Source organism: Ambystoma mexicanum, chromosome 8 (genome assembly GCF_040938575.1).
Source record: "Ambystoma mexicanum isolate Mex_15411 chromosome 8, UKY_AmexF1_1, whole genome shotgun sequence".
In the NCBI taxonomy this organism is placed as follows: Eukaryota; Metazoa; Chordata; class Amphibia; order Caudata; family Ambystomatidae; genus Ambystoma; species Ambystoma mexicanum.
This window is the reverse complement of record NC_090929.1, coordinates 1,618,866,310-1,618,878,831: the sequence shown is the minus strand read 5'-3', so window position 1 is coordinate 1,618,878,831 and position 12,522 is coordinate 1,618,866,310. Positions and strand designations below refer to the sequence as shown.

The 12,522-nt window shown below is 48.3% G+C and overlaps 1 protein-coding gene across 21 annotated transcripts in view; it reads left to right on the top strand.

Annotated features, from left to right (window-relative positions):
• The window catches only part of ABLIM1 (actin binding LIM protein 1), a 1,283,500-nt gene that overhangs the window by 1,147,249 nt on the left and 123,729 nt on the right, over positions 1 to 12,522 (top strand). For 16 of the 21 annotated variants that reach the window (XM_069611891.1, XM_069611879.1, XM_069611877.1 and 13 more), the window contains 2 exons: positions 1,784 to 1,939; positions 4,181 to 4,225. In XM_069611891.1, coding sequence (XP_069467992.1) covers positions 1,784 to 1,939; positions 4,181 to 4,225 — 201 coding nt within the window. The remainder of the gene's footprint in view (positions 1 to 1,783; positions 1,940 to 4,180; positions 4,226 to 12,522) is intronic. The other 5 variants (XM_069611893.1, XM_069611883.1, XM_069611888.1 and 2 more) reach the window with 1 other exon arrangement.

Sequence of the window (12,522 nt, the reverse complement as noted above, 5' to 3'; positions counted from 1 at the left end):
CTTTCAATCTGACCGAATTTTGTTGATCGTTTTTTCAGTCAAATTAAATTAAAATAATATTTGAGTAGCATAAATGCAGTGCTGTTTCAGTTTTCGATGAACGCTTTACAAGCCTTTCCTATGCGCAGCATTATCACACAATTGCATTGTAATCACCCTAAACCGGGAAAGTTACCTCCCCAGTGGAGCTGTGCTGTTCTTGTCCTACAATGGACTTTTCAGTGTGTAGTACAGTTTCTGCCTGTCCTCTATTCTGTTTGGTTTCTGGATGTTGTGTCTCCCTTGAGAACTGCAACCTGTAGCAGGTTGCATAAAGCATGGAACATGAGTGTCATTGTATGGAGCAGGTCCTTAGAGAAGATGTAGGAGCGTTCAGAAGTAAGACACTATCAGAGCGTTGAATCAGTTATTTAACAAGGAGCAAGAACAGCAATTGGGAGCGAAATTGCAAAGTTATCACTGGGTACGTTTTAAATATCCTCAGCTAGGCTAGACTATTGCAATAGCCTTTTCCTGAATCTACCCTCTTCCTCCCTAAACCCCCACCCCGCTAATCCTAAATAGGGCAGAAAGACTTATGCTTGGCCTCGAGCATAGGGACCACATCTCTCCAGTCCTAAAAAGTCTCCACTGACTCCAGGTTGCTGCAAGGATCAAATTCAAATCCCGCTGCATCATCCGCAAGGCTCTCTGGGCCTGGGGACCACACTATCTACAACTGGCTCTCACTAAATACTCTCCCTCCAGGTCTTTCCGTTCCTCCGGCACCAACTCTGTGTGTCAAGCGCTTCGCTATCAGCAAGCTGGTGGCCGATCTCTTTCCTCGGCTGGCTCCCTCTTATGGAACAGCCTCCCCCTTTCTCCTCATTTTGAGCGGCATCTCCTCAAATTCCGGAAAGCTCCTCAAGACTTTCCCTTTCACCTCCTCCTTCCCTTCATCCGTCCTCTGCTAATCCCACAGTTGCTGAGCTTGGTGACCAGGGCCCTTATGTGTCCTTCTGGTGCCCTGGCCTCCCACACCCAATCACCTTCAGCCTATGCCCGCTCCTAGCACTTGCCTTGGCACCCATTGGTCTACGCCACTGAAGGTCTGAACGTACCTATTTATCGGCAGCTGATCTCTCCCTCGCACTTCCTCCACCTGGCACTGACACCTGCTGCTCACTCACGAGCATGGGCACTCCTAGCACTTACCCCCTAAACCCTTCCCCTCTCCTCTCTCTGCACTTGCACGTTCTGAATACTCACAAGGCCTAGTAGGTCCGTCTTTATCCTTCATTGTTTTTCAATCCCATGTTCCCTCCCTGTTGCCCTGTGGCCACCTTGAAACACAATTCACTTGCTGTATAAGCGCCTAACAATTTCACAATAAATCAAACAAATAAAGTGATGATACCATTGTGCTCCCAATGCTCACATTGCAACAACTGCTTCATTAAAATCACATCTCAATGCAATGACTTCTTGGTGAGAGCCATTGCTTACCGATAACCAAGACGAAACCCCATCTTTAATTGTTTCTGTTTCCTCTTCCTAATTTTAACATAAAGACCAATGAAATGTTCACTTTTGCAGCAGCAGCTTTGTGCGTTTGAATTTATAGATCAGGACTCCACGTCCCACAATGCACTGCATTGCATTTTGAAGGTAACCCTGAGCCTTGGGATGCGAGTGAGCTCTATGAGGTGGGGGAGGTGGCGGGCACCAAGATGCCCCTCGTTGGGGTAGTGGATCCTAAAGCTGAGCACAGTAACTTTGCATCTTCTCGTCTCACTCACTTCAGGCAAAGGTTGACAATGAGATCCTGGACTACAAAGACCTGGCCGCCATCCCCAAAGTCAAGGCCATCTACGACATTGAACGCCCCGACCTGATCACCTACGAGCCCTTCTACACCACCACCTTCGAGGACAGGCAAGAGCGGCAGAGTATCGGAGAGGTAAGTGTGCAGTCCATGCCTTCCCAGCCCAATGAAGATCGGCACAATGTGTGAGGGGACACTGGGATTCAGAGGCAACAGCCAGGCCCGATCAGAGGTGGACTGACCTATAGAGACATCTGGAGAGTTTAGGAGAGGCCGGTAGAGACGGGAACTGTCAATCACATACGGGGTGAATATGACATGCCATATACAAATGTATACACTGGCAAACATATGAGGTGACTGCATAAGAAGACAGCCAGGTTCATTGCCTTTAATTGTGTCCACAGATATTAATCAATGCCACCACTTTTGCATGCAATTTACTTTCACACATATCATCTACATTTCAGCTTCTCGCCAAGGCTGCCCAAGTAGCTTTTCACACTCCAAGCCCTCTCGCGGCACTGACTAATGCCCCTCTTTCCAGGGGGCATTACTGTTCTGCTTCTGCAGGATGCCCGAGGATTGGTTATCGCTGAAAATGTGAGGGTGGTGCTACAGGCCCAGCCTCTGCCGTGGCACCCTGGGGTACCTGACCTGTCTCTGATCAACCTCGAGATTATTCGGGCAGGGAGGATAGCTTGGCGACAACACGCTTGTCTTGGAACCAAGACAGCGCAGAGCAGTACAGGATCGAATCCCCGTCCCGTGCTTAGACACTAGTCTCTGGTAAGGAAATATACAAAAATGTTGCCTCCAGAACCCCGACTGCTGAAAATTCTGACTTTTTTTCCGACCCCCTTTACACCACATATATGTGGGATGGGGGTATGGGATACAATACAAGTATAGAGGGGTGCGAGGGCCTCCCCCTGCATATGTGTGTGGTGTAAAGGGGGTTTGAAAAAAATAAGTCAGCATTTTCAGCTGTCTGAGTTCTGGGGGTCGCAGAAAAGACATAGATTCTCTGGTAATTAGTGTGCTTCCAAAGATTAATCAATTATTATGTGTGGGGACCTTCTATTCCTCTAGCATGCGAAAAAGCAATTTTATCTAACAGATTTAAATCCTTCCTTACTACTTTTATACAGCATATCGGAATGGATAAGCTAGTTAGTCAAAAGCTCCTTCCTTATTGAAACATGACTCTTGTTATTAAATACCAAATGAATTAGATGTATTAGACATATTTTGTATACACCTATATTATTATATACAATTACATACAAACATTAACACAAAATGCCTCATTCTACAAGAAATGACCATCAAAAGTTAAATCACCTGAACTGTTAGACCAACCCTGATGAACCTCAAGCCTTCACACTATGAGAAGCCCTCACAGCTCTCTGCGGTGCCGTACTGGCACGGCCTGTCCCTTTTCCCTGTCCCCTGCCCTGTAAATTCCCCATTTGGGTAAAACCCGGTATTATAAGGGGCAAGAACATGGCAGCTGTGCAGCTCCAACCTCTCTGATCAGGTCTCGACCGGTCACCCCACCAAATAGCACATTCTGGTCCGGGATTTTCAAAGTGGCCAAAACATCCCAACTATCTCCTCTAACATTCATTATATGTAAATATTACTTCTGCATATTTACTGTGGATGGACAGAAAACCTGACTATAATTTAGCATTCACTACATCGATGAGCCCAGCCTGGTAGATGCTCAGCCTAGTAGATGCCCAGCCTAGTAGATGCTCAGCCTAGTAGATGCCCAGCCTTGTAGATGCCCAGCCTAGTAGATGCCCAGCCTAGTAGATGCTCAGCCTAGTAGATGCCCAGCCTAGTAGATGCCCAGCCTTGTAGATGCCCAGCCTAGTAGATGCCCAGCCTAGTAGATGCCCAGCCTTGTAGATGCCTAGCCTAGTAGATGCCCAGCCTTGTAGATGCCCAGCCTAGTAGATGCCCAGCCTTGTAGATGCCCAGCCTAGTAGATGCTCAGCCCAGTAGATGCCCAGCCCAGTAGATGCTCAGCCTAGTAGATGCCCAGCCTAGTAGATGCCCAGCCTTGTAGATGCCCAGCCTAGTAGATGCCCAGCCTAGTAGATGCCCAGCCTTGTAGATGCCCAGCCTAGTAGATGCCCAGCCTTGTAGATGCTCAGGCAGCATTAAAGCCCCTTTCTTTGCCAGTCCCTACTGACCTTGGCTGGCCAGGAAATCTCCTGATATCCCTGTAGGCCAGTCTATCTCTTGGATGAGAGGGGTCAAAGTATTGCACGATGGTGAGCGAGTGGGGCTATGTGCGCTCAATGGTTGTGCACACACTGTGTCATTGACTCATGGTGTTAACCATGACATAACTTCTGTTGGCAGCTTCAGAGCCCCCGCAGTGACCGATCATCGACGCACAACGACCGAGTAAGTTGGGAGCGCATGCGCCATGCTTGACTTGCACCTTGGAGTAACCTTCTCAAGGCATTGAAGGACCTCTGGGCACTAACCTTCTTCCTTCCTTTGTCTAACAAGATGGGCTTTGGCTTTTGTGTGACTTTCCTTATCTCAGGGGCGGGGGAGGGGCTGGCTTTATATCTGTCTGTCAGCGTGGCATGGGGGCAACCCACTGTCTTCTCTAACAACGCTGCAAAGGTACTGACCCCAAATAACCAATAACAAGATTGTCCTTCTCCTCTGTGATCAATCCTCTTCATTGAGTCCTTGGGAATTGACCCGCATTACAATTGATGGTAGGGCACCACAGTGTATTACCAAAGGCCCTTTGTGCCCCCCCATTGCACAATCATGATAGTGCCAGTGTTAACACATTCTGCCTACAAGTACACATTTGTTGAAAGGGACTGGATTTCGCTCTCTTTGATCACCCAAGTTACATTGTTGCCTTTCACAATGCGTGAAGAGATAGATGTGTATCTCATGACCTGTCTGTTTATTTGTTCTTGAGCACATGTAAAAGGATTAATAATGTGCTCTTAGCGATATCGATATTGATATTGATATTTTATTTGTATCGCGCTCATACACAAATGTTTCAGAGCGCGACAAGGCAAGGGAGGGAAACAAGGGAGAACAAAACAACGATAGACTTTGATATTTCTCAGTGAACAGTAGGGAAGGCATGTGCTAGTATTTGTACAGGACATCCTTACACGAGTCTGGTGAGAGTTCCTATGTGAAAGCCCTGTGAGATTTTGGATGTGTAGTCCTTTTCGCTCCTTTCTAGAACTTTCTATAGGAAACCCACAGGCCTCTTCGAGAAGACCCATGGGTGCAAGGCAATATACAGCTGGTCTGGTAGCTCAGAGAATTAAGCACTTCCAGTCCTGGCAACCTTGTTCAACCTCCAGGTCACAGCTTAGAATCTCGACTGGCCTGACTCTGCCATTATCCTTCCAGGTCAATAAGTGGAATTCTATCCAATGGGGTAACAGCGACCACTGTTATTCTGAGCACTATGCGATGGCAAGAAGTGCTGTAGAAACCACTGTACCAAATATTGCTCGTTTCCTATGGGACAGCAAGCAAGATTCTTATCAGAAACTCTAATGGGAAACTCGGCTGGATATGCTAACTTCCTGCAGAAAATAACAGCAACTTGTATTTACATATTCCTTGACCGGGAGACATTTCCACAGGGCCTAGGACCCTCCTTGCACTAAGGCTGCCGAGCTTTGAGGGTCTTCAGCTTCTATTTCACTCAAGTAGCAGGGGTTCAGACTTGAGACTGTTGGCATCAGGCCTGTGGATAACTACATTGAGGGCACGCCTTGGGACATGGAAAGCTGAACCATGCAGCTTCTGATATCTGGCAGGTAGATCATGAAGGCTACTGAGGAATGTATCACATGCACTCCCGGTATTGCTTTCATTCTCTAGGTCAATAGTGCATTGAGCCGTGAGGATGTGACTATCGGGCAAGTGCCAGGTGACTCGTGGGGCTCTTTGGCTTCCATTCCGAGTGTCGAGGGAGGGTTGAGCCAGGAAGTGTCTATTATTAGATGATCTGATGACATCTTTGAAGGCTCTTTGGCTTCCCTTCTCTGTGTCAATGGAGGGTTGAGGTATGAGGCATCTGATATCAAGCAAGTTGAAGGTTTCTATGAAGGCGGTTTGGCTTCCCTTCATGGTGTCATGGGAGGGTTGAGGTATGAGGGTTCTGATATCGGGCAAGTTAAAGGTGTCTCTGAAGGCTGTTTGGCTTCCCTTCTCTGTGCCATTGGGGGGGGGTTGAGGTATGAGGCATCTGATATCAAGCAAGTTGAAGGTGTCTATGAAGGCGGTTTGGCTTCCCTTCGTGGTGTCATGGGAGGGTTGAGGTATGAGGGTTATGATATCAGGCAAGATAAAGGAGTCTCTGAAGGCTGTTTGGCTTCCCTTCTCTGTGTCAATGGAGGGTTGAGGTATGAGGGTTCTGATATCAGGCAAGTTAAAGGTGTCACTGAACGCTGTTTGGCTTCCCTTCTCGGTGTCATTGGGGGGTTGAGGTATGAGGCTTCTGATATCAGGCAAGTTGAAGGTGTCTCTGAAGGCTTTTTGGCTTCCCTTCGTGGTGTCCTGGGGGGATTGGGGTATGAGGGTTATGATATCAGGCAAGATAAAGGAGTCTCTGAAGGCTCTTTGGCTTCCCTTATCTGTGTCAATGGAGGGTTGAGGTATGAGGGTTCTGATATCAGGCAAGTTAAAGATGTCTCTGAAGGCTGTTTGGCTTCCCTTCTCGGTGTCATGGGGGGGGTCGAGGTATGAGACTTCTGATATCAGGCAAGTTGAAGGTGTCTCTGAAGGCTCTTTGGCTTCCCTTTGCGGTGTCATGGGAGGGTTGAGGTATGAGGGTTATGATATCAGGCAAGATAAAGGAGTCTCTGAAGGCTGTTTGGCTTCCCTTCTGTGTGAATGGAGGGTTGAGGTATGAGGCTTCTGATATCAGGCAAGTTGAAGGTGTCTCTGAAGGCTCTTTGGCTTCCCTTCGTGGTGTTATGGGAGGGTTGAGGTATGAGGGTTATGATATCAAGCAAGATAAAGGAGTCTCTGAAGGGTGTTTGGCTTCCCTTCTCTGTGTCAATGGAGGGTTGAGGTATGAGGGTTCTGATATCAGGAAAGTTAAAGGTGTCACTGAATGCTCTTTGGCTTCCCTTCTCGGTGTCATTGGTGGGTTGAAGTATGAGGCTTCTGATATCAGGCAAGTTGAAGGTGTCTCTGAAGGCTTTTTGGCTTCCCTTCGCGGTGTCATGGCAGGGTTGAGGTATGAGGGTTATAGTATCAGGCAAGATAAAGGAGTCTCTGAAGGCAGTTTGGCTTCCCTTCTCTGTGTCAATGGAGAGTTTAGGTATGAGGGTTCTGATATCAGGCAAGTTAAAGGTGTCTCTGAAGGCTGTTAGGCTTCCCTTCTCGGTGTCATTGGGGGGTTGAAGTATGAGGCTTCTGATATCAGGCAAGTTGAAGGTATCTCTGAAGGCTCTATGGCTTCCCTTTACAGTTACATGGGAGGGTTGAGGTATGAGGGTTCTGATATCAGGCAAGTAAAAGGTTTCTCAGAAGACGGTTTGGCTTCCCTTCTCTGTCTCAATGGAGGAATAAGGTATGAGGCTTATGATATCAGGCAAGTTGAGGGTGTCTCTGAAGGCACTTTGACTTTCATGTTCAGGGTCAATATTCAGTTCAGTCAGGATAATATGGCTTTGCTGCAGGTGGAAATTGACTCTTGAGGATCTTTGGTTTCTGTTGCCAGTGTCGAGGGAGGATTGAGCCATGAAACCTCTGATGACAACTTTGGAGGATCTTTGCATTCCATGTCCAGGTGTCATGACGTGTTGATCCATGGGGGTACTGACGACAAGACCATTACGACCTTCTAAGGATCTTTGGATACTGTTTTCCAGGACCAGGAATGATTCAGTGGAGAGTCACCTCTTATCATAAAAGGGATTGATTGTGTTGGGGGATCTATACCTTTGGGTCGGTCCATAGGGTCATGGAAGATTTGCACCACTTGGCTACGGATATCTGACGGGAGAATAAAGACTGTGTATGATCTTGGCCTCCATTCTCTTTGGTAAATTCAGCGTTGAAGGCTGATGCTGAAATCAGACAGATGGATGACGTTCTTGGTGGATTCATGGCTTCCATTCTTGGGAGTCATACTTTGTTTAACCAAAAGACAACAAATAGAAGAGTCAAGGTGGACCTTCTGGGCTTCCATTACCTGGTGACGAAAGTCATCCAGATATGAAGCTTCTGGCAACAGACAAGCAGAAGGTAATCTCGGAGGATCTATGCCTTGAAATCTGTGTGGCAAAGGGATGCTTGATTAAGGAATGTTCTGCTATAGACAAGTGGATGACACCCTCAGAGGGGATTGCCTTTGTCTCCAAATTGTCAAGGAGACTTGAACTGGGAGACATGTGTTGTCCGACAAGTGGACGAGAGCCATGGGTAGGAATGCCTTCTGGTCTCATGTCATTGAGGGTTGGGCATGAGACTTCTAATATTAGACCATCGGATGATGACCTCAAGGAGGCATGCCGTTGGGTGCCCGGGGTCATTGAGGGTTAGCATAAGAAACTCATATTGTTACACCATTTGGAGGTTGACCTCAAAAGGGGCATGCCTTCTGTTTCCTACGGTCAAGGAGAGATGTATAATATTTGCCAAGTGGATGGCGCCGGTGGCCCTCAATCGCCTTCCCACCAGAGTAGGGTGACCAGACGTCCCGGTTTTCCCGGGACAGTCCCGTGAAATCGCCTTCCGTCCTGGGGTCCCGGGAGTTTTTTAATTTTATAAACCCCGTCCCGGGTTTGCAAGGGTGGGTGGCTACGGTCCCGGTTTTTGCTAGGACCCAATTTCGAAATCCAGAAATCGGGTCCTGGCACGACTCTTCCTGTGCGAATGGGGGTGTGAAACGCCTTTCACTCCCCCATTTCCTCCCTCTTCCCCTCCCCTGGGCTCTCCTCCAATGTGAGGAGTGTGTCTGTGAGCACACGCCCTCCCTGCCCCCCGCAAAAGGCCAGCGACATAGAAGTAGGACTACAGTTTTATTTAGTATTTACTTTATTCCTACGTCTATGACTGACCTGTCTTTTTTTTTTTTTTTTTTAATCTGGTCACCCCACACCCGCGTTCTGTCAGCATGAAGAGGCATGTGACAGGCACCAGTCAGACGGTGGAATGACTCAGGCAGTGAGTGCTGGATTTTCGACCGTCCACTCGGACAAAGTCTTTGTGTCCTTCTCCCGTAACAATATGGCTTTGTGTGCTGCACAAAAGCGCCGCATGCTGATTTCCAGATTGCGCACAGTAAAGCGCCAGAATGTGTTCAGCCAATCACATGGGTCAGTGGGCTGAACACCGCTGACGCCTGAGTGGCTGGGAGCGGAACTGTTTGCCCTTTGTTTTACCCAATACAAATCTACTATGAATACTTAGCGATAGTAAGTTCAGGCAGGCATAGTGCAATTTGCGGCCGGCACACGTGCAAGGGAGCCCTTTTATCTGTAATTCAACCAGATTAAATCACTTTTGAAAAGCGAATATTTTTTTGTTTGTTGACAATATGAACTGCTTTATTGCCATGAGGTGTGAGGTTGACAGCTGATGCCAGAGAGAGGGCAGCGACTGCACACATTAACACAGACAATCCCCATGTGAACACCGCAGTTTACACAATGCTTCATGGTGGCACACTTCTTTGGACCAGCAGAAGAGAAAGGGAGCACACTTCATTGGACCAGGGAAAGACAAAGGGAGCATTCTTCCTTGGACCAGGGAAAGACAAAGGGAGCACACTTCCTTGGACCAGCAGAAGAGAAAGGGAGCACACTTCATTGGACCAGGGAAAGACAAAGGGAACACACTTCCTTGGACCAGCAGAAGAGAAAGGGAGCACACTTCATTGGACCAGGGAAAGACAAAGGGAACACACTTCCTTGGACCAGCAGAAGAGAAAGGGAGCACACTTCATTGGACCAGGGAAAGACAAAGGGAACACACTTCCTTGGACCAGCAGAAGAGAAAGGGAGCACACTTCATTGGACCAGGGAAAGACAAAGGGAGCACACTTCCTTGGACATGGGGAAGAGAAAGGGAGCACACTTCCTTGGACCAGGGAAAGACAAAGGGAGCACACTTCCTTGGACATGGGGAACAGAAAGGGAGCACACTTCCTTGGACATGGGGAAGAGAAGAGGAGCCCACTTCATTGGACCAGGGGAAGAGAAAGGGAACACACTTCTTTGGACCAGAGAAAGAGAAAGGGAGCACACTTCCTTGGATATGGGGAAGAGAAGAGGAGCCCACTTCATTGGACCAGGGGAAGAGAAAGGGAACACACTTCTTTGGACCAGAGAAAGAGAAAGGGAGCACACTTCCTTGGACACGGGGAAGAGAAGAGGAGCACACTTAATTGGCCAGCAGAAGAGAAAGGGGGCAAACTTCCTTGGACCAGCAGAAGAGAAAGGGAGCACACTTCCTTGGACCAGCAGAAGAGAAAGGGAGCACACTTCCTTGGACCAGCAGAAGAGAAAGGGAGCACACTTCCTTGGACCAGCAGAAGAGAAAGGGAGCACACTTCCTTGGACATGGGGAAGAGAAAGGGAGCACACCTCCTTGGACCAGCAGAAGAGAAAGGGAGCACACTTCCTTGGACCAGCAGAAGAGAAAGGGAGCACACTTCCTTGGACCAGCAGAAGAGAAAGGGAGCACACTTCATTGGACCAGGGAAAGACAAAGGGAACACACTTCCTTGGACCAGCAGAAGAGAAAGGGAGCACACTTCATTGGACCAGGGAAAGACAAAGGGAGCACACTTCCTTGGACATGGGGAAGAGAAAGGGAGCACACTTCCTTGGACATGGGGAAGAGAAGAGGAGCCCACTTCATTGGACCAGGGGAAGAGAAAGGGAACACACTTCTTTGGACCAGAGAAAGAGAAAGGGAGCACACTTCCTTGGACATGGGGAAGAGAAGAGGAGCCCACTTCATTGGACCAGGGGAAGAGAAAGGGAACACACTTCTTTGGACCAGAGAAAGAGAAAGGGAGCACACTTCCTTGGACACGGGGAAGAGAAGAGGAGCACACTTAATTGGCCAGCAGAAGAGAAAGGGGGCAAACTTCCTTGGACCAGCAGAAGAGAAAGGGAGCACACTTCCTTGGACCAGCAGAAGAGAAAGGGAGCACACTTCCTTGGACCAGCAGAAGAGAAAGGGAGCACACTTCCTTGGACCAGCAGAAGAGAAAGGAAGCACACTTCCTTGGATCCATAACTCACGCGTGGGCCAAAAAAAAACAATGGATGGGATGGACACGGCTTTCAGCAACGCCTGCACAGCGTGCCATGCAAAGAACACCTCAGCATGCTGGTCCTCCTTATTTAGGTACCAGGGTTTTGAATTGGATTATAACTGGTTAAGCAGCATGACCAGGAACACTGGTTCCGTTCACCATGTGGGGAGCTGGGTAATCAGTAGGTAAGGGGTTGGGACCTTTATTTTCAGTGCCATTGTGCCCATCTGTTCAAAAGGGATGGGAAAGAACAGTGGACACAAAGATCTACAAAGAGTCAATCCGCTAGGAGGCGTGAACAACTTAGGCACGGAATAAGAGATCAGAATACCTGGTCCAAGATATGCTAATGATATAAAAGTGCAGCTTAGAGCAAAGTATTTAATTTGAGGAAGAGATGTCAAGAGATAGCACGCAAACATCCGGGGGAGATGTGTGTGGGCCATTAACCAGAGAGGGATGTGTGGGATATGTGTTTATTCACCCAATGTTCTATAGCAGGGCGGGGGCAGCATAAGTGGTCGTGGAGCATCTTACAAGAGGAAAGCCTGAGGAACAAATTCAACAAGTGTCACCGCAGCACTGAGAGAAGGTGGTGGAACACGATATGGTAGCAATGTCAGCTCCTCCATATTGGGCACCACCTGGTATAAGACCATGGAACAGTAGATCTCACATTCGAATCCCTTATTGGAGGCCTATTCATGGCACGTCTGGATTACTGCAACCTCATCTGCAGTGACCTAGGCAGGTAACATATTCACAGCGTAAATCAACAAGTCTATATCTGAGCATGAAATGTCAGGAAGACGCAAAACCTCACTTCCTCCAAATAAATTTCAGGATCCAACTCAGTCCCCTACCCCACTGGCCAGGGTCTTCAAGAGTGAGGGTACAGGTTATTTGCAGAAATGGTCCCACTGCGGCACTTTCACAAGAAACCTGCGATCGAGACAATTGGAATTCAAGCAGCAAGGCCACAGATGACTCGGGGTATCAGGTCCCCTGCTTTGATACGCCCTAATGCCCTCCTTGAGGGCACAGGCGAAGCGCCAGAAGCTATATGAACTCAAAACAGGACTATGCACAGCTTGATTAAATGTTACCAAATGAGGGCTCGCCATTTCTTCACCTGAATCCAGTATTTCACTCATCTATGTTTGGTGCCCTACTCTGAAGCATTCTCTAGGAACCTGGAACATTAGTTCGCTCAATGGTCCAGGGGAGAGAGAGTGAGAGAGAAAGAAGTTGGAGAGGAGAGCCAGTAGGGCTAAAAATGTACCAGCAACACCCCTACCTTCATGATCAAGTAAGCCCTGATCACTTCACGGGGCGATGAGTGACCAAACTAGGTGCCAGAAGCCCCACCGAATAGCTTCACACCCGACGTGACCATCAGAAGTCTTCCTAGCAGCTGGAGGAGGAG